Source organism: Euprymna scolopes, chromosome 2 (genome assembly GCF_053919585.1).
Source record: "Euprymna scolopes isolate OS-2025 chromosome 2, ASM5391958v1, whole genome shotgun sequence".
Classification (NCBI taxonomy): domain Eukaryota; kingdom Metazoa; phylum Mollusca; class Cephalopoda; order Sepiida; family Sepiolidae; genus Euprymna; species Euprymna scolopes.
The window spans coordinates 190278941-190303955 of NC_136483.1; the positions used below are offsets into that span (position 1 = coordinate 190278941).

Sequence of the window (25015 nt, forward strand, 5' to 3'; positions counted from 1 at the left end):
GAACGCTTCGTCGACACGCTAAATAGGGCGTTAAAAAGGGCGTGCGGCACACCGATAGAAAAGTCCCTCCAGCAATTTCTGCAAGTCTATACAATAAGGAAAAATCCGAACAAACCAGATGCCGGATCCCCAGTTGAAATCATGTTTGGGCGAAGGATAAAATCAGTATTTGATAAACTGCTGCCCAAACATATAATACAATACAGAACTTCTACAATGCTAACAAAACAGTTTAACTGCGGGGATAAAGTATATTTTAAACATTGTAAGAATAACGTTTCCTTTTAGGAAGAGGGCACGATCTTACGAAGAGTCAGCGATGTTACATACATCATTCAGGGCACAAAATACGAACATAAAAGGCACCTGAATCAAATAAGGAAGCGCATCTCCGTGGAACCTCCAAAATGCGTGTCAGAACCAAGACCCTCCAGCAGAAAAAGCAAACACAGAAACCCGTTGCTAGTCTGCACCCAAAAGAAAAGCTACTGATTTCACACCCGGTGAAATTAGCTTGGGCTAGGGGTGATGTGGGGGAACCACCCTCCAAAGGGACTAATCCATCGTCCATATAAACTAAAATTCATGGCGATCCCGGCGGGTGTCTAATTCCAGAGTGACACTCGCATGCTCGGTGAATTACTAACACTTTTCGTTTGTAACCTTTCCATTGTTTTCATGTAATACATGTTTTAAACTATTATCCGTTATTCTGTTCTTCTTGTGGCTATTTGTGAGTCATAACAATATCCAAATTAATAAGCGATTCTGAACTATTTAAATGTTCATTTCCAATTACAGATGACTCCACTTATCCAAGAGACATTCAAGAATTTAGAAAAGAGTTTACGAAAGAATGTTGGGAAAGAAACTAATCTAACTCGGTAAGATCTTCAAATACTTTTGCACGCTAATTTTTAGTCGAACTCTTTGATCTTAAGAGAGTGAAGACAACATTCTCCATTATGAACCGATGTGAGTATCCACGGCATCCGTAAATATTACATAATGCAGAAACGTAATCATTGGTTATAAAGCGCGTCATAAAGTACGTCGACATATCAATGAATGCGTGTCTGTCTAAATAAATATATTCGAAAAAAACTATATTGATAGGAAAAATCAGGTTGTGCTTATTTACGAAATAATATTTTGTAATGCCGTATTTATAGTAAACTACAAATACAGAAAACACATTAGGTCTTCTTAATTTGTATATTAATTTTACAAACAGAGTATAATAAATTAATATTTTCTAATTATACACTTGTAATTTTGCATTGTCATATTTTCATATACATGCGCAATATTTTCGTCGGTAGTAAAACGTCTGATGATGTTCGGATGCCGTGAACAGATACAACATTTTATTAAAGAATCTTAATCAAAGAACGATAAAAATAATGTGTATGACAAAGCATTTTTAAATGAATGAAAAAAAAATGGTTTAATCGCTGTATTATTTTTTTTCGTACTTTTGTCCACATACTCATAGTTGTTCTTTCGCCACATTTTGGACAATTTATCCTCAGGCTTTCTTCAGGTGATTAACCGCGAACGAATAAGAATGCAGCGCCTTATAACTGTATTCCCAGTAATGACTGCCTACCATAGTTATTGTCTCACCGCGTTTTGGCTAACTAATCCTCTGGTCGACTTAGATAGGATTGAAACTGCTATTTTTAGAAATTGCTCACCTGGAATCGTAGAGACTCAACGCCTCTATCCACTGCGCTACGGGCCCCCAAAAATAGAGGCACTTAGTCTATACAGTTTCAGGTTAGCATTGTCTAAACACAGCGGTTTTAATCCTACCCAAGCAGACCAGAGCATTAGTTAGCCAAAAGATGGTGAGACGACAACAACTATGGAAGGCAGTAATTACTGAGGATACAGTTAAAGAACTCAGCATTCTTATTCCGCCGTGGTTAATCACCTGAAGAAGACCAGAAAATGAGTTAGTCGAAACGTGGTGAAACAACAATAATAATAACAACAACTATGATGATGAGGAAAAAAGTCTGTAAAAAAATGAATACACAAATTATGAAGCCTCATCTTATTGAATTAAAAAGAAAATGATTTAATCGAATATCTTTTAAGTATAGGTTGTATTAGTCTACTACGGGTTTATTATCACAGGACCGTCTTTCCGAAGGAATTAGCTCCTCTATTTCAAAGAAGCCTGGGTGGTGTTCCCAGGTACTACATCCTCGTTGGCGGAAGGAGTAATGTATGTTTTGTTGTTATGAGACAATCTTCCCAGAAACTGCCTTCTTCTTTGTTGGGGCGAGGATGAGGATAGTGAAGTATCTGTTCTGTTATCATGATACTAAACTCATATGCAGTATCTTCTTCTCTTATGGGGCGATCGTTATTTATATATTATAATAGTTACGTAGATGAAATGGAACTTAAAGAGGAGTTCTTTTAATCTGAGAAAAACTCTTTTGACTTTTATTTAGATCAAAACAATATGGCTGATCATGCACTTCCGGTTTGCCCAAGACTAGTCCCTTGGCCCCAAAGAATATGAAATCAAACCATACCAGTTAATTAGATCCAGCATTAAACAACACATGATGCTTAGTTACTGGTTGCCCAAGGCCTATCAATATGAACAGTCTGCATGTTCTCGTTTACATTGTCTCTGACGATGTAAAATAGAAAGTTGCCAGTCACGTAGAGATCGTAAAGACTATTATGACATCTCTTTCATGGACGTGAATCCCCCAGCTGAACGTGAATCCCCAGCTCAATAACTGAATTCAATCAAAAACTTCCTTAACCATGTGCAAATTTAATAAAATCTCAGGAAGAAACCAGACTACATTTATAAGCCAAAACACTAGAGAATAACCCACTATGAAGGTCCTGGATATGACCTTAAACTATATCCGATGGTGAGGCCCCAGCTTGTGGGCTTTGGGAAGTGTGGGACCACCCCCTAATTGCCATTGCCCCCAGGTCCACTGACCCGGAATGGTAGTACCTGTTGGAGTCCCAACTATGGGTTAAATAGAAACGGACATGAAAAAAATATATATTCTATTAAAATATTTTCTTCAAAATCACTGGATTCTGCATGAAATAATCTGAAAAGGGTTGATATGCCGTAAAACAAAAACATTCAACCCACTATGAATATGGAAATGCTCAGAAGCAATGTATGTTGAGTAGAACTCAACAGCTTAAGAACAGGAACATGGTGAAGAGCAAGAATCAATTCACCAAAATATATCTTGCATAACACCAGCTGAGTGTGTTGACGTTGTGCATCTAATATCACCATGTCCAACAGGGACTTTTGTGAGTGTTCACAGTGTCCAAAAATATCACATAATGTAATGGCATAATCGATGGTCATAAAAACATATCGATAAATTCGTTTTTTCTTTGTTTGTTTTTGTTTTCAATATAAAGATGAACGCATGAAACTTTAATCAACATTGTTGAAAATTGTTATTTTCGTAATTTTTTACTTGCATATTTTCTCTTATTTTTTACAGCATATTTTCCGCTTCAGCATTGGATGTGATTGCAACAACCGGTTTTGGTATCCAAGTTAATTCATTGGAAAATCCTAATAGCCCTCTCGTCAAAAATGTTGCAATGTTTTTCGGTGAAGATATTTTTAAATCTCTACAGCTTATAGCTAGTAAGTACTTCACAAAAATATTTTCTCTCTTTATCTAATTTGTTATTAATTGTTATGCTGAACATTGTTGATAAATCAACAGCAAAAAGAATAAGCACATAATAGCGGCATTATTAGACATTAAAATGTTGCTAAACATTTTATTGCTATTTTAACGTGCAAGACAACCATATTTTAGTTATATGACTTATTTTAAGAGTTCTGCAAAAGGGAGATAATTCTGTAAGTGTATAATAACAATTGTAACTTCATTCAATTAAACATTTTATAATAGAAACACAGACAAGCGAAGACGTATGCATTTTCCCGACGGCTTACCTTTAACTAACCTACTTAAAATATCTCAAATCTTCTGTGAATAAAATTTATCTTACACTAGCGGGGGAAGGGCTTTGCCCGAGTGTAAAATACGCTTAAATATGATATTTTAATTCGTCCAGATTTCGTATATATTATCATAGAGTTGTGATTTTTAAATTTTTAAAAAGTATTTGGGTGCAATCGAAATCGAAACTGCATCATTCAAAGCTGGTGACAGGTTCAACTGTACCAACGAATACGAACTGCTTAAACATTAAAAAGTTAAATAAACTAAGATGAATGTACAAAATGTATGAGATTTTGTTTAAATTTAACCCATTGTTGACCCCTTAAAAACTATTTAACCGGCTAAAAACCCATAAAAGAACCATCCATAAAAAAAACAATCCAACCATGCGACTTTTAATTTCGGAGGAGATAGAGTTTGAAAATATAGAAACAGACAAACATATGGCCTTTTATATATTAGACTATGTATGTGTGGGTTGTCCGAGGACCGTCTTATCATCCTGTAGGGTAGGGTGGGGGGAGTCATCATCGGTGAGTGCGGATATGGCTTATAAGCCCAATCTTTGCTTGAAAAGTTCTATTGCAGTGGGAACAGGGAATCATAGCAGATGTCGAGGGTTTCAAAACACTGTCCTTCCTGTCCTTTCTGCGCTTCTCTGCAGTAACCTTTCGGTAGCTTTCATATTTGCAGGCACCGTTATGAACTGCAGCTCGCTACTTAGCTCTATCTAAATCTGTCTGCTTCCATGATGACGGATCTACGTTGAAGGCCTTCAGTGATGCCTTCAGAATGTTTTTAAATCGTTTTCTTTGGCTGCCATGGGATCGCTTGCCATGTTGCAGCTCAGCAAACAGAAGCTTCTTGGGTATTCTGTAGTCTGGCATGCGGGCTACATGACCAGCCCAGCGAAGCTGAACCTTCATCAGGATAGTGGGGATTCTTGGGAGTCCAGCACGAGTGAGGACTTCTGTGTCTGCTCTCTTTTCCTGCTAGCCTATGTCAAGCAGTTTCCTCAGTCTGGTGGTGTGGAAGTGATTTAATTTTCTATTATTAAATTAAATCACTTCCATATTAGACTATAGAGAAAAGAATGATAAATGTTATCTATACAAATTTAATTAATTTAATTAGCTTGTTTTCTTGTTTGTTTGTTTTCTTGTTTGTTTGTTTGTTTTTACATAGTATCACCCCTTATCAAGGGTCTTTCTAGGAAAGAAACTTTGTTCATGTAATTTGTGTTTAGATTTAGGCACAGATAGAGAGTGGAAGAAATTGTTGATAGTGGGTGTAGTTAGACGAGTATGTTTTATGACAGTTTTTCAAGGGGAGACCATAGATTGAAGCTCAGACAAGCACCTGCCGTGAAAATAACGACAGATAAGAAATAGAGCCTGCAACGCCTCTTCTGTGGAAAAAAGGTTGCAGGGAAGAGAAAAGAGCATCACCTACTAGGTTTCAAAGCTGGTTTTCAACTATCAAGGCAGGATAGGATGACCTGAGCAGCTCCTGCCTAGATATGGCAATAGTACTCCATTTTAAGACGTGTCTGACTTTTATACAGATAGAGGATTGTGTCGGGAGTTAGATACCTTCTGAAGCAGTAAAATGACGCAACCATTTTTCCAGCAATCTTGGCAACAGATTTGATGTAAATCTTCCATTTAAGGTCAGGAGTGAAGGTCAGACCTAATAGCTTGTCAAGCAATGAAAAACAGAAGTTTGCTAAATAATGAAAAACAATTGTTTGTAGAGATTGCGATTTGAAGTGCACAAAGAAAGTTTTTTTGGGGGAAAATAAGCAGTTGTTTTATCTATAAAGAGTTTGACAAAATACAACTGAAGAATGTCAGATGCTACATCGGCCAAAACGTTGTAAAAATAATACTCCAAATGAGAACAGTAGTCCGAGATATGCAAATAATCCAAATAGTGAATTTTTGTCATTACTTCTTTCACTGCTGTCACTTCGAGTCGAGATATAACAGACCTTAACTATAATCTTTGTACTTTCTTTCATTGCAGCTGTATTTCCGTTTACCGCCCAAATTCTCTATTGGCTTAATAGAGGAGTGTTTTTTTACAGTCTACCTTATTTTGTGAAGTTTTGCAAACAGCTTTTTAAGGAAAGAAAACAAGAAAAATACGCAGGTGTAAGTATTCCCATTTTCTTTTTAGAAAACCTACTACGGCTTTGGCGACAGATGACGCAGCTCATATTGTTGTATACGTGACGGTCAACGCCAGGAAAATATCGGATATATTGCATGCATGCAATATATGACCCGAGCAAAACCAGATATAAATCTGATTGCTGGCGATGACGTCAACTCTACATTCTGATCGGAAAATCGAGATCATGAAACAATGGGAAAAATATTTTACTGTAGATTGGAATTGTTAAAAGTACAAAACATAAAGTAATACAAGAATACTGTCAAAATAACTGAACAATAATTTTAACCAACGGAACTTTAAATATTGGAATCATAAACAAAGAGGCAGTCAAACAGACATAAAAGATAGAGAGAGAGAGAGAGAGAGAGAGAGAAACCAGTCGACATACTTCTGCCGTCGCTCGAACGACTAATCATACACCATCCCCATATCGACCCAACTCTTTTTATTCTACTTCACTGTAAAATAAATAAAACTTTGTTGACTTGACAAGTATTTGTTTTATTACAAAGATCACAGTAATTCAGCCTGTATATATGCTGTTGGCACGCATATGTTAAATGTGCGACCATATATTATATAAACGACAGTATAACAATATCTCTATATACCTATTGTAATCAAGCAAATTTGGATAGCAATTTTTTATTATAAACTAAGAGTAAATGCAAAAAAAGACAAATGCACTACAGCTTAATAATTGTATTTTCATTCTTTATCGTCCTTTCAAATTGCAGGGACGTAAAGATTTGCTGCAACTGATGTTGGATGCTCAAATTGAAGGCCATGAAAAATTGGACAAGAACATTGAAGAACAACTCAAATTGGAAAATATAACAGACTGGAGAACAAAAAGAGGTAAAAACAATTTGATTAGACGTCGCTGATTTACAAAATAAGCTGATTTGAAAGTAAAAAAAGATGTACATGTTTTTATTTACAATATTATATGGAATCGTTGGTTTAGTTGGTTATCTTTATGTCTATGTATGAATGCCAGTGTGAGTTATTCCTGTTTGGGGTTTGTCAAGATAGATGTCACTGGCTACAAAGTTATGACGATGGATGGTTGGCCAATCATAAGTTGATCTTGTGGCTATATGAACACACTTTTCAATGCGGTTATTAATCGTTTTTAAATAAAATTTTCGGTGCTAAAAATGTTTATTTCTTTAAATGGTATTCACAAATATATGATCCTGTTCCATCTTCTTGTACTTACAATAATAATACAATAATTTGCAACACAATAAACAAACTAGGAATTCCAATCATACAAACCACATCACAAGCTATAAAACAAACATTAAAAATAACAAAACATTTCCAAAACAAACCAATTTCCTATGCAGGTATATACACTACCCTTGCCAAAATTGCTATCATATATATGTTCCTATTTACAAGCCTCCCCACAGGACAGAGTTTTTTAATGTGGAGAAAAAGAACAAAAATAAAAATTGTCTCAGTTGTGAAGGATTTCTCCTCCACTGACAGAGAACAAGAAATTGAAGTGCAGCATCTGAAGAACAGATACTACACTTTGATCTTGTCCCGAAGGCCAAGTTGCCTATCATATATATGTTGGTGAAACCTAAAGCAGATTAGAAAAAAAAGCTCAATGAACATAAAAGATATATAAGAAATAGCAATTCTCTGAATAAATATTCTCTAATTTATTACATTTTTTTACTGATAATATTTTTCAACAACCACATGCAGTTCTAATCATGTTTATTCATCTGATGCCTATTAGAACATTGAAATGGTATTTTTCGGATGCATATTTATGGTTTGATATCCAACTTTGCATGGAATCATGAACTCTATGTTATAATACCATATCACCTTTATGCTTATTTTTTTTTTAATTTATAAAGTTAAATTTTGGGAAAGAGCACAAGGATCTACTCAACGGGTATACATACAACTATATATATATATATATATATATATATATATATATATATATATATATATATATATATATATACATATATATATTATTTATATGAAGATATATATACAACGGGTATCCATAGAACTCATTTGTAACTCATAAATTTATCCATGTTTTTATTTTATTGTTTATATAGAATCATCAGTGTAGGTATATATATATATTTTTTTTTTTTTACATTTTTTTACATTTTCACCCCAAACAAGGCACATTGCCACTTTGGTGTGGGAGACTACTATCAGGGGCAACAGCAACTGGGGTACTATGTAGGGAGTCGGGCAACAAGATGTTCGTCCATGTTACACTTGAACTTCTGCATGTCAGTACAGTCGGGGACGCAAGGGCCTGGAATGGAATTCCAAAGTCGAGCGGTTCTGGGGAACAAACTACTGAAGTAGAAAGATCTTTTACATCTAGGGATCTCTACTGTGTGGGGTAGGATTTAGCTGCCTGTCGGGTTTGTCGAGAGTGTTTACGTCGTGGGGCACAAGTGCTTGCAGTTCGTCAGAGCATTCACAATTAAAATACTTGTAGAACAGGCAGAGGGATGCGACATTTCGTCGATGGGACAGGGGCTGAAGCTTAGATGACAGTTCAGGACCTATCAGATTTGCGACGCTCTTTTGAACCTTGTCTAGGAGCGAGAGGCTAGTAGTAGATGCACCAGCCCAAATACGACAACAATACTCCATATACGGGCGAATGGTGGCCTTATAGAGGTACAGGATACTTTCGGGTATTAGTAGCTTTCTAACACGGTAGAGAGAGCCCACCTTCTTCGCAGCGATCCTGGCAATGCTCTCAATGTAATTGTTCCAACTCATGTTACCTGTGAACGAATATCTTTATGTCTATGCATTTATGAATGTTAATATGAATTATTCTTGTTTAGGATTTGTCAAGATAAATGTCACGGTCAATAAATTTTCATGGCAGTTATGGTGATGAAGGTTTGGCCAATCATAACTTAGCATGTTGCTATAAGAACATACTAAGTTATACACTTTTCAATGTCGTTATTAATCGTTTTCTTTGAATGGTATTCAAAGTTCCTATTGATAATGTTTGTTTTTTTTTTTGTTTTTTTTTTGTTTTTTGACAATTCCATTGAAATCGTATTCGTCTCATTCATTAGTTTGACGTCTATTTCAAAAATTACACTCAATTCTAATCGTGTTTATTTATATGTATCCTATTAGAGATTTTCACATAGAACGTTGACCATTCAAATGATATTTATGTTACGCCTATTTCCGGCACAGTATTCTACTATAAAAAAAAAAAAACGCTGTCGTTCAGAATTAAGTGTTCCCCTCCCCCAATCCATAACACCATGTTACACGTTTTATGTTTAATTTTATATTGGGGGGGGGCTCAAAGGACCTATTGCTTATCTGCTGGGTGAAAGAGTAGCGGTTTAAGTAAAGTAGCATTTATAGTCTTTAAACCTCCCCTCGAAACACACCCGACATTTCCCACTGTGTACTCCTGCTACAAATCTCTTACTAACACTTATTTTTATTTACAATTTCATATGAAATCATAAGTGTAGATATGTGTTCATATCTCTGTATTTATGGCTGCCAATATGAGTTACATACACGTAGATTTACATCATAAATAAGTATTTAAATCGAATCGCGTGAATAGCATGAATAATTATTCGAAAGCATTAAGAATTTGAAGCATAAAAAACCTATTGACCAAAATTACTTGATAGGACATTAAATAAAACGAAAAATAATTAAAATGAGATAAAACCGATCTTGAATGTTAGTCAACTAAATTCACCATTAAAAGAGATTGTAAACATATTGGCCTGGAAGACAATTGCCGGTCCATTCAATTGAGTATGTGTTAATTTATCAAAAGAATTTTTTACAAACTTTAATATCAGTGTCTATCCTATACTAATTATACTGAGTACTATTTTCTATGTTTTTCATGTTTTTCTCGTTTTCTTTTGCCAGGTCTTACTGATGAAGAGATCATCGCACAATGCATCATTTTCTTAGTGGCGGGTTATGATAGCTCAACATCCACACTTTCGTTTTTTACTCGACACATGGCACTGTATCCTGATGTACAAGAGAAACTTTATCAAGAAATAACCGAAATACTTGGAGAGGTAAAAAAAAAAAAAAACATTATTAATAACTAGCAGTAGACGTCCGACATTGTCAATCGTAAAATACGCTTGAATATATTTTAATTCATGCAGATTTTACATTTATTTTTACAGAACCAATTTTATTAATTTTATTTATTGCGGACTATTATCCTCATCTTTTCTTAGTTGTTACACGACGTTTCGGCCAACTATTCCTCTGGCCTTCGTCAGGTGGTAACCGCGACGGATAGGAACTGTAAATCTCCTGACTGCATCCACTGCAATTACTGCCTTCCATAGTTGTTGTCGTCTCACCACGTTTTTTGGCCAAGTAAGCCTCTGGCCGGCTTTGGGTAGGATTGAAACCGCTATCTTCAAACAATTCTCACTTGGAACCGTAGTATAAAATTAGTAAAATAATGCTCATAAGAAAAGATGAGGATAATAGTCCGCAATAAATAAAATTAAATAATATTCATGTCAATGAATTCAAATTAAATAATACAGAAACAATGTTCTATTGAATATTATATTGCATCTAATATATAGTAGTGATTTCAAAAGTAAAAATATGACTTGAGTGTCATCAGCTAGAAGCGAAATTAAAACTTTTAGCATGCCAGGCACGTTTGCTACCGTTTGAGCTAACCTGACAACTAGATAAGAAAGTTATATAAATTAGAGGACTTTTAGCTCTGATTAGTTTACTCATGTGCAAACTAATAAAAATGTTGACAAGTTGGAAAAACATTTTGCTTTTTAACTTGCTGACTTCTGCACCCGTTATTCATTAATCCAAACAAAGATTTTACTAGTCATAAACTCTGCTTGGTGTGCAGCCATTATTTTCTGTTAATTTTAGTATTACTTGACCAGTAGTTTAAGAGTTTATCGGTTAAATATTTGCACACAGACAGACACACATAGATACATCTATTTTTTTATTTGTATAGATTTGCTTCCAAACTCTTTGAAAATCGTTCTCTTATGAACAGGTTATTGCACACCAAAACTTTAACCACAATATTTTCATTTGCACTATGTCCACTTCAATACAGAAGCTCAATGTTTATATGTAGCAACAAACAAAAGACTTTCTTTCCTCCTTGTGTCATTTTTTCTGTATGTCTACCACAGAATTTGTTCAAAATATTAAACAGCTTTAAACTCATTACAGAGTGCAAAAAAAACAACCAACTATTTCAATGTAACCGTGTGAAAATAAATATTGAATGATTGAAGTCTTGTGTACCTAAATCCTTGATTTAGTCGTAAAATGATTAAGATATGTAAACATTTTATAAATGAGTATTACTTCGTATTGTTTGTCTGAAATAAAATATAATTCTTTGGAAGAAAAATTTGCATAAAACTACTCTTCTCAAATTTCGCAATTCTATACCTAATATTCATGAAATTATTTTTATCAAGTTTGACATTTGATCATCTAAAATCGATGGAATCATTCTTCTCACATTTCACAATCCTTATCAAATATTTACGAAATGCTTCTTTATAAAATGTCACAATTCTATATCTAATATTATAAAATCATTTTTCTCAAATTTAACAATTCTATATATAATATTATAAAATCATTTTTCTCAAATTTAACAATTCTATAAAAAATATTTATGAAATTTTTTTCAAATTAAACACTTCTATATAAATATTTATGAAATTATTTTCTTTTAAATTTAACAATCAAATATTAATGAAATTATTTTTCTCAAATTTAACTATTCTATACAAATATTTATGAAATCATTCTTTAAAAACTTCAGAAATCTATATTTAGTATTTATAAAATCATTCTTTTAAAATTTCACACTATATTTATAAAACCATTTTCTCACATCTAGCAATTCTATATCTAATACTTATGAATCATTTTTGTCAAATTTCTTAACTTTTTATCTAATACTAGCAATCAGTGCCCGGCGTTGCCCAGGTGTTTTGAGGTTAATGCTGAGAAAAAAAAACGGTCAATTTTTTAAAACTTTGACCCCTATTATGACCTCTTAACATTTATTGTTTAGGGATCAAGTAAAGTTAATAAGTTAGATCCATGTCCAAGGAATCTATATCTAAAATATCACGTGTTTACTGTTTAGACCCAAAATTGTAGGAGGAGTTTGGTAGAGTTCTCAAAGGTCAAATCGTTGAATATTGACCACTTAATCGCCAAATTTCTGTCGAAAACCTATCACATCGATTTTCCCAAATCTCAGTACCCTGTATATCAAATTTCGAATCTCTATGGTTAAAATTGACAGAGTTTTAGCGTAGGGAAATGCACACAGACACACACAGACACTTATATATATATATATATATATATATATATATATATATATATATATATATATATATATATATATATATATATATATATAAACATGTGTGTGGCATCCGTCAGTCGAAACGACTATGGATCAGCAGCGGCAGCGCCGTATTAAGATGTTGTTATAAACATAAACATCATATATATAAGGATAATAGTACGCCATATATATAACAAAATACCATTATTTACTCAAGTGAAAGGAAAACCCGGGGGAACTTTACCCAAAAATAAATCTATATTTTTTTGTGTGTAATGATAGTCTTATAAGCGAGTAATTAATAATTCAGCCATCTTGAGTCTTAACCAAACAGAAAGTTCAAGTAGGGGGAGTTCCCTTTTTTTTATAGCGAGGCCAAATTTCGCGAATTTGGCCTTTTTTTAAAGCAGTTTGGCCTTCAAAATTTCTGTTTGGCCTTTTTCTTCACCGATGAAATCTGGAGACGCAACGGGAATTTTCGGCAAAGAAATGTTGTTACTATGCACATCTATGTAATGAAATACAATTTGTGGCAAAATTTCAGGAAAAACTAATGGATGGTTATCTCGCAATAGTCCGGACAATTCGCTAAATTATCTCGTCAAAACCTTAAATCTCGAATTTTTGTGCATTTTTTTTGGGGGGGGGGCTAATTTGGCATAATAGTGTCCATTTAATAGTATTATCTTGAAAAAATAAAAAAATAAGGAAAATTACAAAAAAAAAACAAACAAGAACAATAAAAGTGTGCCGTATTTTTAAAAGTTTTATTGCGTTGTTTTTATTTGCTTTTTTTATTTCATCGGTGAAGAAAATGGCCAAACAGAAATTTTGAAGGCTAAACTGCTTTAAAAAAAGGCCAAATTCGCGAAATTTGGCCTCGCTATAAACAAAAAAAGGGAAATCCCCCTACTTGAACTTGTTTAATTTCGCTTGTAGCGTTGATTTTTTTTCTTTTTTCGCTATAAAAAAATAACTACTTGATGAAATTACGTGATTTTTTTCTGTAGGAAAACTTTATCCCATGACGAGTACGTACAATATATTTTTTTTTAAATATTTCCATTTTTTAATGTCAATGGAAAACTGCACAAGTACCCAAACCACGAGTGAACGCGCGTTTTTTTTTTTTTTAGTTTAGTTTCATAATGGCGGCCGTGATGTCGGAGGTTCGATTGTTAGATTGTAAGTTAGTTTCGTATTTTTGTAATTTGTAAATCGCAAGTTAGGAAAAAATTAAACCCTTCCAAGATGGACAATAAATAAAGCCATAATATTTTATGGTAAAGTTAAGAGCCTACGAACCATAGTTTTTTAGGAGATGTGATTATTGGATTAACCAATCAGAAATCGTCTGTGGCACACACATCTCTGTTTTTATAGATAGAAGAAGATAGAATAGAATAGATAGAAGATAGAAGATAGATAGATAGATAGATAGATAGATAGATAGATATAGATATAGATATAGATATAGAAGATATAGATATAGATAGATAGAAGATATAGAAGATATAGATATAGATATAGATAGATAGATAGATAGATAGATATAGATATAGATATAGATAGATAGATAGATATAGATAGATAGATATATAGATAGATATAGATATAGATAGATAGATATAGATATAGATAGATATATGAAAACATTTTTCTTTAAATTTCACAATTCATATTTATAAAACTATTCTTCTCAGGTTTCTCAATTCTATATCTAATATTAAGAAAACATTATATAAAAATGTAACAATTCTATATCTAGTATTTATGAAGTCATTGTTCTCAAAATTTGCAATTCTGTATCTAATATTCAGAAAATTATTTTTGTCAAATTTTACAATTCTATATCTTATATATATGAAATCATTGCTGTTAAATTTCACAATTCTATATCATATATTTATAAAATCATTTATTTCAAATTTCACAATTCTGTATCTAATTATAAAATTATTCTGGGAAAATGTCACGTTTCTATGTTAATATATATTTCATACATCTTTTTAAAATGTCGCAATTCTATATCTAATCTTTATGAAATAATTTTTCTCTAATTTTACAATTATATATCTAATGTAAATGAAATAATTTTTCTCAAATTTCACAATTCTATATCTAATATTTAGAAAATTATTTTTGTCGAATTTCACAATTCTATATATAATATTTATAAAATCATTTTTCTCAAATGTCACGATTTTATATCATATATTTATGGAATCATTTATTTCAAATTTCAAAATCATTCTCTCAAATTTCACGATTCTATAGCACATATGTATGAAATCATTTATTTTGAATTTCACAAGTCTTTATCTTTTATTTATTAAATCATTGTTCTCAAATTTGACAATACGATATTCAGTATTTATGAAATTTTACAATTCCATATCAAATATTTATGAAATCATCTTTAAAATTTCACAATTTTATATCTAATATTTTAAAATCATTTTTTCTAAAATTTCATAATTCTATATTTAATATTTATGTAATCACCCATTTTAAATTTCAAAATTCTATACCTAATATTTATGAAATCTTTCTTTCATTTCAAGAATCTCTATCTAATATTTATAAAAACAATTTTTTTAATTTCATAATTATATATATAATATTTATGAAATTTTTATTTTAAATTACAAATTCTATATCTAATATTTATGAAACTATTTTACTCAAATATTTTACAATTCTATATTCATGAAATAATTCTTCTTAAATTTCACAATTCTATTTGTAGATCTAATTATTATTAAATCTTGTTTTTTTATTCACTAATTCTATATCTAGTAATTATGAAATCATTCAATTGAAATTTCACAATTGTTTATCTAATATTTATGAAATTATCTATCTCAAATTTCACAAATTTTACCTAATATTTATGAAATATCTCTTCTCGAATTTCACAATTTTATATATAATATTTATGAAATCTTTCTATTTAAAATATCACAACTCTGTATTTACTATTTATGACATAATTGTTCTCTAATTTTACAATTCTTTATATAATATGTATGTAATTATACTTTTCAAATTTCACTACTTTATATCTATAATTTATAAATCATTTTTTCAATTCCGCAATTCAATATCTAATATTGATAAAATCATTCACTTCAAATTTCACAATTCTATATATAATATTTATGCACTCATCTGATTCAAATTTCACAATTTTGTAACTAATATTTGCTAAATCATTTTTCTTACATTTCACCATTCTATATCTTATATTTATGAAATCTTTCTATTTTAAATTTCGCAATTCTATATTTAATATTCATGAAATAATTGTTCTCAAATTTCACAATTTAAATATATAATGTACACGATTCTTATTCTAATATTTATGAAATCATCTTCTGACATTTCACAATTCTATATCTAATATTTATAAAATCATTTCTTCCAAATTCACAATTATATCTCTAATATTTATTAAATTATTATTTTAATATTTTACAATTCTATATATATTTATGAAATCATTTATCTCAAATTATATAATTTTTTATTTAATATTTATAAAATCATTTTTTATTTCATAATTCTATAACTAATATTTATGAAATCAGTCTATTGAAAGGTCATAATTTTTATTTTATATTTATAAAATTATTTTCTCAAATCTAACAATTTTATATCTAATATTTGTGCAATCATATTTGTCAAATTTCACGATTATATATCTAATATATATGGAATAATTTTTCTCGAATTTCGCAATTAATATTGATTAAATCGCTCTCCTTAAATTTCATAATTCATTAATAAATATTCATGAAATGATTCACAATGATTTCACAATTTTATATCAAATATCTACTAAACTATTGTTCTTAAATTTCAGGATTCAATCTCTAATATTTATGAAATTATCTATTTAAAATTTCATAATCCTATATTGATTATTGATAAAATCATTTAGCTCAAATTTCATAGCTTTGTATGAAATATTTATGAAGCCATTCTTTTAAAATTTCACAAATTTATATGTAATAATTATGAAATCATTCTTTTGAGATTTTACAATCCTATATCTGAATTTTATATAACAATGTCTTAAATCTAACGATTCTGAATTTACTAATTACGTAATCATCTTTGTCAGGTTTCACTGTTCTATATCTAACACTCATGAAATGATTTTTCTCGAATTTCACAAGTCATAACTGATATTTTATTTTGCTCAAATTTCACAATAAAACATCAAAGACTTATAAAATACCTTTTTTAATTTCACAATTTTATAATATTTATTAAACTATTGTACTCAAATTTTACGATTCTATATCATATATTTACGAAATCATTCTTTTTAAATTTTACAATTCTATATCTAATATTTGTTAAACTATTGTTCTCAAATTTCACAATTTTATATCATGTATTTATGGAATCATTCTTTTAAAATTTTACCCTTCTATATCTAATATTTTTATATCATTCTTTTAAAATTTTACTTTAAATATTTAGAATATCTTTTTCTCAAATTTCACAATTCTATATCTAATATTTATAAAATAATTTTTTCAAATTGCACAATTCTATACTTATATTTATGAAATCGTTTTTCTTAAATTTCACAAGTCTATATCTTATATTTATGAAATCATTCTTCTTGAATTTCATAATTTTATATCTAATAGTTATGAAGTTTCTTTTTCAAATTTCCCAATTCTACATTGTTCTCAAATTTCACAATTTTATATCATGTATTTATGAAATCATTTTTCAAATTTAATAATTCTGTATCTAATGTTTATCAAAATATTTTTTAATTTCGCAATTCTGTAACTAATATTCGTGAAATTATTTATTTCAAATTTCACTATTCTATATCTAATATTTATCAAATCATATGTCTCGAATTTCATAATTCTGTATTTAATATCTATGAAATGATTGTTCTAAAATTTCACGATTCCATATCTAATATTTATAAAATCATTCTTCTTAAATTTCACAATTTCATATTACATATTTATGGATTTTTTTTCCAATTTTACAATTCTATATCTAATATTTATGAAATTATTTTTTGTCAAACTTCGGAATTCTATATTTTATATTTATAAAATTTTTCTTCTTAAATTTCACGGTTCATATCTAATATTTATTAATTAGTTTTTCTCAAATTTTACAAATCTATATCTAATATTTACGATATCATTTATATCAAATTTCACAATTCTATATCTAATATTTATGTAAGCATTGTTCTTAAATTTCATGATTTATGTCTGACATTTATGAGATCTTTATGTTTTTAATTTCACGGTTCTATATCTAATATTTATGAAATCATTTTCCCCAAATTTCAGTGTTCTATACATGATAAGCTGATAAATTCTTTATGTATTTGATGGACAAACAAACACATAGAATTTGTTTCTTTGTATTCATTTTCTTTTATTAAAATATTTAGGTGGACGGAGAGAAAAGTTCTATGGAATGAATTACTAATCAAAATCAAGTGCTATTTTTTTCAAATTCATTGATATTTACATCTAAGTATGATAATTCGACTGATTAAATTTTAATTCATTTGTTTTTATATTTTATCTTTTACTATCATGAAGAATATATACTGAAATAGATCGTTCTAACGGTGAGAAAACCCAGAAAATCATTTTTAATTTTTGTAGTCTTAAATGTCCAAAAAATTCACTTACCATAATTTGGATCCACCAAAATAAAAGTGGTTAAGGGTTCCATAACCTCTTAAGCAGAGAGAAATTACTGTAACAGAAAAATGATGCAAAAAGAAAAAATAAGCAACTCCATTGTAAAGAACAGAAACTTATCCTAAATGTTCGAATCCAGTCAGTTCCAAATGGGTAAAAAATAATCATCTAATACTAAATGATTCTTAATAACAAATTCAACAACATAAGGAATCTAATGACTATGTCCAGTGGAAAAATATTGAACATATATAAAACGTAGTTGTCCCAAGCAAATTAACCAATATCAATTCAGTCTGAGAAGCTTTTTGTAAAGAATACCATGTAAAGATACTAGTATTCAACGTAGTAGTGGTTGTCCTTTCGTGTCAAGATGAAAAGCTATTTTATACAGCGATTTTGGTACCTGATTGGTTTGTTCTATAATCGTCCCTAGTCATAAAAATAATCCTTGTGACCATACCCAGTAAAACCATGTAAAAAATACTGAAACAAACTATATTTATTTTCCCCAGTGTATATCAAATAAATTAGATACGAGGTGCCTTAAATAAGTTTCTAAATTAAGTATTTTATTGCTATACATCTTATGAGATCTCTGACCAAGTTTTATAATTTCAGGTTCAAAACAGCTACAATAGGAATCTGAGTACACCCTATTAAAGCCTGATTGTCACAACTGATGAATTTTGAAAATGCAATCTGGACGTAAGGATACTTTAAAAGAACGATATGCAATAAAATTTCTGTTTTAAACTTGGGAAAATGTTGCAGAAACTTATGGAATGCTTCAGACTGCTTTTGGACCATCTTGCATGAATTTAGCATCAGTTTTTGAGTTGCATAAGAGATTCAAGAAAGGCAGGTAGTCTGTGAGGGATGATGAGAGGTGTGAGAAGGGAAAGGAAGTCAGAACAATAAAAAAATTCCATGAATAAAGACCGTCATGTGTCTATAAAGACAATAAGTTCACAGTTTGATGTCAGTGTGGGAACTGTCCACACAATTATTTGTGAGGAACTGAAGATGCAGAAGATTTGCACGAATTTTGTCCAAAAGAGAAGATCTCAAATTATTTGACCAAGATAGGCATCAAAACAGTTCTTTAGCCTTCTTATAGCCCAGTACTTGCTTCCTATGACTTTGGTTCATCTGTAGATTATGAGACACATGAGGAGATTAAATCGGCTGCGACAAGGATTATTAACGCGCTTACACAAAAGGACTTCCATGGGGCCTTCCAAAAGTTGTTGGAATAATACAACAAATGCATTGCAGCCGAAGGAGATTACTTCGATGGGAACTAGAGTTTTATGTGTATACTATCAATGAAAGTACCATACGAAAATTGCCTAGAAACTTATTGAAGGTACCTCGTAGGTATGTAATTATTACAAACACACACACAAACACACACACACATACGGAAAGATAAACATATGCATGCACAAGTAAATAAACACATATTTCTCATAAATATTCTTAAAATTAGCGTCTCTGTTTCGTTGTTGTTTATAAGATATTTTATGGATGGAAACAAGATGTTCTATAGAATGACTGACTAGTTAGAATCAAATATCGTTTTGTCAAATAATTTCGATAATCCCACTGATTGAAAATTTAGAACTGAATGAATATTTTTATTTCCTTATAGGAACGAGCAAATTATGACAATGTGCAGAAGCTGACCTATCTTGATATGTGCATAAGCGAGACGTTGAGGCTGTATCCGATTGGTTTTATGTAAGTTTTTCCTTCCAATTTTAACAAGATCAACTTATTAAATAAATAGAAAATAAAATGATACTATTTAAGTAACGATGGCAGTAGGGAAGTAACAGTAGCTAAGTGGTTAACGATAGTGACTGAAAACCTTGATGTGCCATGTTCGAATCCAGTCAGTTCCAAAGAAACATTTTTACTAAGTGATGTTTGCAACCCTCACGTGCTTGTAAGCGTCCAATATCTTTCCAGAACTAAAAAAATGGAAATTATCGTTTAATACATACAAAATAAATAAATGATTCTTAATAATAAAAACAGCAACATAAGGAATTTAATGACTATGAGCATCATAAAAAAATAAATACCAAGCAGAATTATAAGTAATTTATATAAAAAAGCAGCATTTTAAACAATAAAAGCACTATTAGCATTATAAGTAATTAATGGCTACCAGTGACATAATTAATTCGATGACAATCAACAACATAAGAAATTCATGACGATCAAAATCATAAGTAATTTAATTACCATCGGCAGCATATGTAATTTAATAACTATAAGTATAAAAAAGACATTAAATTACTATCAGCAGTATAAGTAATAATTAATTAAGTTAATGTTGTTAATATATATTAAATTATTTATACAATTATTAGTTATTAAATCATTTATTTTACTAAGAGTTATAATATAATTTATATTACTATTTGTTATTTTTTAATAGTTATTTAATTTTTATTTCAGTAATAGTTATTAAATTATTTATGTTACTTATAGTTAACAAATGATTTATATTCCTAAAAGTTATACAATTATTGATGTTGCTAACACTTTTAAAATAATTTATGTTACTAATAATTATTAAATTATTAATGTTATTAATAATTATAAAAGTATAAATGTTTCTAATAGTTATTAAGCTTATTATGTTACTAATATTTGTAAATTATTTATGTTACTAATGTTAGTAACTTATTTATTTTACTAATAGTTGTAAAATTATTTATTTTACTGATACTTATTAAATAATTTATTTTACTGATACTTATTAAATTATTTATATAAGAATAGTTATTAAATTCTTTATGTTACTAATCGTTACTAAGTTATTTATGTTACTGATTTTTAATTATTTTTGTTCTGATAGTGGAGACATAATTTTATTGCTTATAGTAGTTAAATTAAATATAAAACTAATTGTTTTAAAATTATTTAAATTGCTAATAGTTTATAAATTTTTATGTTACTAATAGTTTAAAAATTATTTATGTTACGAATAGATATAAAATAATATATTCTACTAATATTTTTATTAACATTTATTAAAATAATATTTATATTACAAAACTTTTACTGCTAGAAGTTCTTTAATTTTTCATGTTACTAATTGAATTATTTATGTTACTAAATGTTATGAAATAATTTATGTTACTTATAGTTATACATTATTTATGTTACTTATAGTTATAAAATTATTAATGTTACTTATAGTTATTAAATTATTTATTTTACTAATAGCTATTGAATTATTTATGTTACTAATAGTTATTAAATTATTTATGTTACTTATAGTTATTAAATTATTTATGTTACTTATAGTTATTAAATTATTTATGTTACTAATAGTTATTAAATTATTTGTGTTACTTATAGTTATTAAATTATTTATGTTACTTATAGTTATTAAATTATTTATGTTACTTATAGCTATTACATTATTTACGTTACTAATATTTATTAAATTATCTATGTTACTTATAGTTATTAAATTATTTATGTTACTAATAGTTATTAAATTATTTATGTTACTTATAGTTATTAAATTATTTATGTTACTTATAGTTATGAAATTATTTATGTTACTTATAGTTATTAAATTATTTATGTTACTTATAGTTATGAAATTATTTATGTTACTTATAGTTATTAAGTTATTTATGTTACTTATAGTCATTAAATTATTTATGTTACTTATAGTTATGAAATTATTTATGTTACTTATAGTTATTAAGTTATTTATGTTACTAATAGTTATTAAATTATTTATGTTACTAATAGTTATTAAATTATTTATGTTACTAATAGTTATTAAATTATTTATGTTACTAATAGTTATTAAACTGTTTATGTTACTAATAGTTATTAAATTATTTATGTTACTTATAGTTATTAAATTATTTATGTTACTAATAGTTATTAAATTATTTATGTTACTAATAGTTATTAAATTATTTATGTTACTAATAGTTATTAAATTATTTATGTTACTTATAGTTATTAAATTATTTATGTTACTAATAGTTATTAAATTATCTATGTTACTTATAGTTATTAAATTATTTATGTTACTAATAGTTATTAAACTGTTTATGTTACTAATAGTTATTAAATTATTTATGTTACTTATAGTTATTAAATTATTTATGTTACTAATAGTTATTAAATTATTTATGTTACTAATAGTTATTAAATTATTTATGTTACTTATAGTTATTAAATTATTTATGTTACTAATAGTTATTAAATTATTTATGTTACTTATAGTTATTAAATTATTTATGTTACTAATAGTTATTAAACTGTTTATGTTACTAATAGTTATTAAATTATTTATGTTACTTATAGTTATTAAATTATTTATGTTACTAATAGTTATTAAATTATTTATGTTACTAATAGTTATTAAATTATTTATGTTACTTATAGTTATTAAATTATTTATGTTACTAATAGTTATTAAACTGTTTATGTTACTAATAGTTACTAAATTATTTATGTTACTAATATTTATTAAATTATTTATGTTACTAATAGTTATTGAATTATTTATGTTACTTATAGTCATTAAATTATTTATGTTACTAATAGTTATTAAATTATTTATGTTACTTATAGTTATTAAATTATTTATGTTACTAATAGTTATTAAATTATTTATGTTATTTATAGTTATTAAATTATTTATGTTACTTATAGTCATTAAATTATTTATGTTACTTATAGTCATTAAATTATTTATGTTACTAATAGTTATTAAATTATTTATGTTACTTATAGTTATTAAATTATTTATGTTACTTATAGTTATTAAATTATTTATGTTACTCATAGTTATGAAATTATTAATGTTACTTATAGTTATTAAATTATTTATGTTACTAATAGTTATTAAATTATTTATGTTACTTATAGTTATGAAATTATTTATGTTACTTATAGTTATTAAATTATTTATGTTACTAATAGTTATTAAATTATTTATGTTACTTATAGTTATTAAATTATTAATGTTACTAATAGTTATTAAATTATTTATGTTACTAATAGTTATTAAATTATTTATGTTACTTATAGTTATTAAATTATTTATGTTACTTATAGTTATGAACTTATTTATGTTACTTATAATTATAAAATTATTTATGTTACTTGTAGTTATGAACTTATTTATGTTACTTATAGTTATGAAATTATTTATGTTACTTATAGTTATGAAATTATTTATGTTACTTATAGTTATTAAATTATTTATGTTACTTATAGTAATGAAATTATTTATGTTACTTATAGTTATGAAATTATTTATGTTACTTATAGTTATTAAATTATTTATGTTACTTATAGTTATTAAGTTATTTATGTTACTAATAGTTATTAAATAATTTATGTTACTAATAGTTATTAAATTATTTATGTTACTTATGATTATTAAATTATTTATGTTACTTATAGTTATTAAGTTATTTATGTTACTAATAGTTAATAAATTATTTATGTTACTAATAGTTAAAAAGTTATTTATGTTACTAATATTTATGAAATTATTTATGTTACTTATAGTTACTAAGTTATTTATGTTACTAATAGTTATTAAATTATTTATGTTACTTATAGTTATTGAATTATTTATGTTACTAATAGTTATTAAACTGTTTATGTTACTTATAGTTATTAAATTATTTATGTTACTAATAGTTATTAAATTATTTATGTTACTAATAATTATTAAATTATTTATGTTACTAATAGTTATTAAACTGTTTATGTTACATATAGTTATTAAATTATTTATGTTACTTATAGTTATTAAATTATTTATGTTACTAATAGTTATTAAATTATTTATGTTACTAATAGTTATTAAATTATTTATGTTACTTATAGTTATTAAATTATTTATGTTACTTATAGTTATTAAATTATTTATGTTACTAATAGTTATTAAATTATTTATGTTACTAATAGTTATTAAATTATTTATGTTATTTATAGTTATTAAATTATTTATGTTACTTATAGTCATTAAATTATTTATGTTACTTATAGTCATTAAATTATTTATGTTACTAATAGTTATTAAATTATTTATGTTACTTATAGTTATTAAATTATTTATGTTACTTATAGTTATTAAATTATTTATGTTACTCATAGTTATGAAATTATTTATGTTACTTATAGTTATTAAATTATTTATGTTACTAATAGTTATTAAATTATTTATGTTACTTATAGTTATGAAATTATTTATGTTACTTATAGTTATTAAATTATTAATGTTACTAATAGTTATTAAATTATTTATGTTACTAATAGTTATTAAATTATTTATGTTACTTATAGTTATTAAATTATTTATGTTACTTATAGTTATTAAATTATTTATGTTACTTATAGTTATTAAATTATTTATGTTACTTATAGTTATGAACTTATTTATGTTACTTATAATTATAAAATTATTTATGTTACTTGTAGTTATGAACTTATTTATGTTACTTATAGTTATGAAATTATTTATGTTACTTATAGTTATGAATTTATTTATGTTACTTATAGTTATTAAATTATTTATGTTACTTATAGTAATGAAATTATTTATGTTACTTATAGTTATGAAATTATTTATGTTACTTATAGTTATTAAATTATTTATGTTACTTATAGTTATTAAGTTATTTATGTTACTAATAGTTATTAAATAATTTATGTTACTAATAGTTATTAAATTATTTATGTTACTTATGATT

The 25015-nt window shown here is 27.4% G+C and overlaps 1 protein-coding gene across 1 annotated transcript in view; it reads left to right on the forward strand.

Annotated features, from left to right (window-relative positions):
• The window catches only part of LOC145299947 (cytochrome P450 3A4-like), a 51998-nt gene that overhangs the window by 17941 nt on the left and 9042 nt on the right, over positions 1–25015 (forward strand). The window contains exons 6-11 of the mRNA XM_080144446.1: positions 802–884; positions 3510–3658; positions 6012–6139; positions 6902–7022; positions 10095–10252; positions 19915–20003. Coding sequence (XP_080000572.1) covers positions 802–884; positions 3510–3658; positions 6012–6139; positions 6902–7022; positions 10095–10252; positions 19915–20003 — 728 coding nt within the window. The remainder of the gene's footprint in view (positions 1–801; positions 885–3509; positions 3659–6011; positions 6140–6901; positions 7023–10094; positions 10253–19914; positions 20004–25015) is intronic.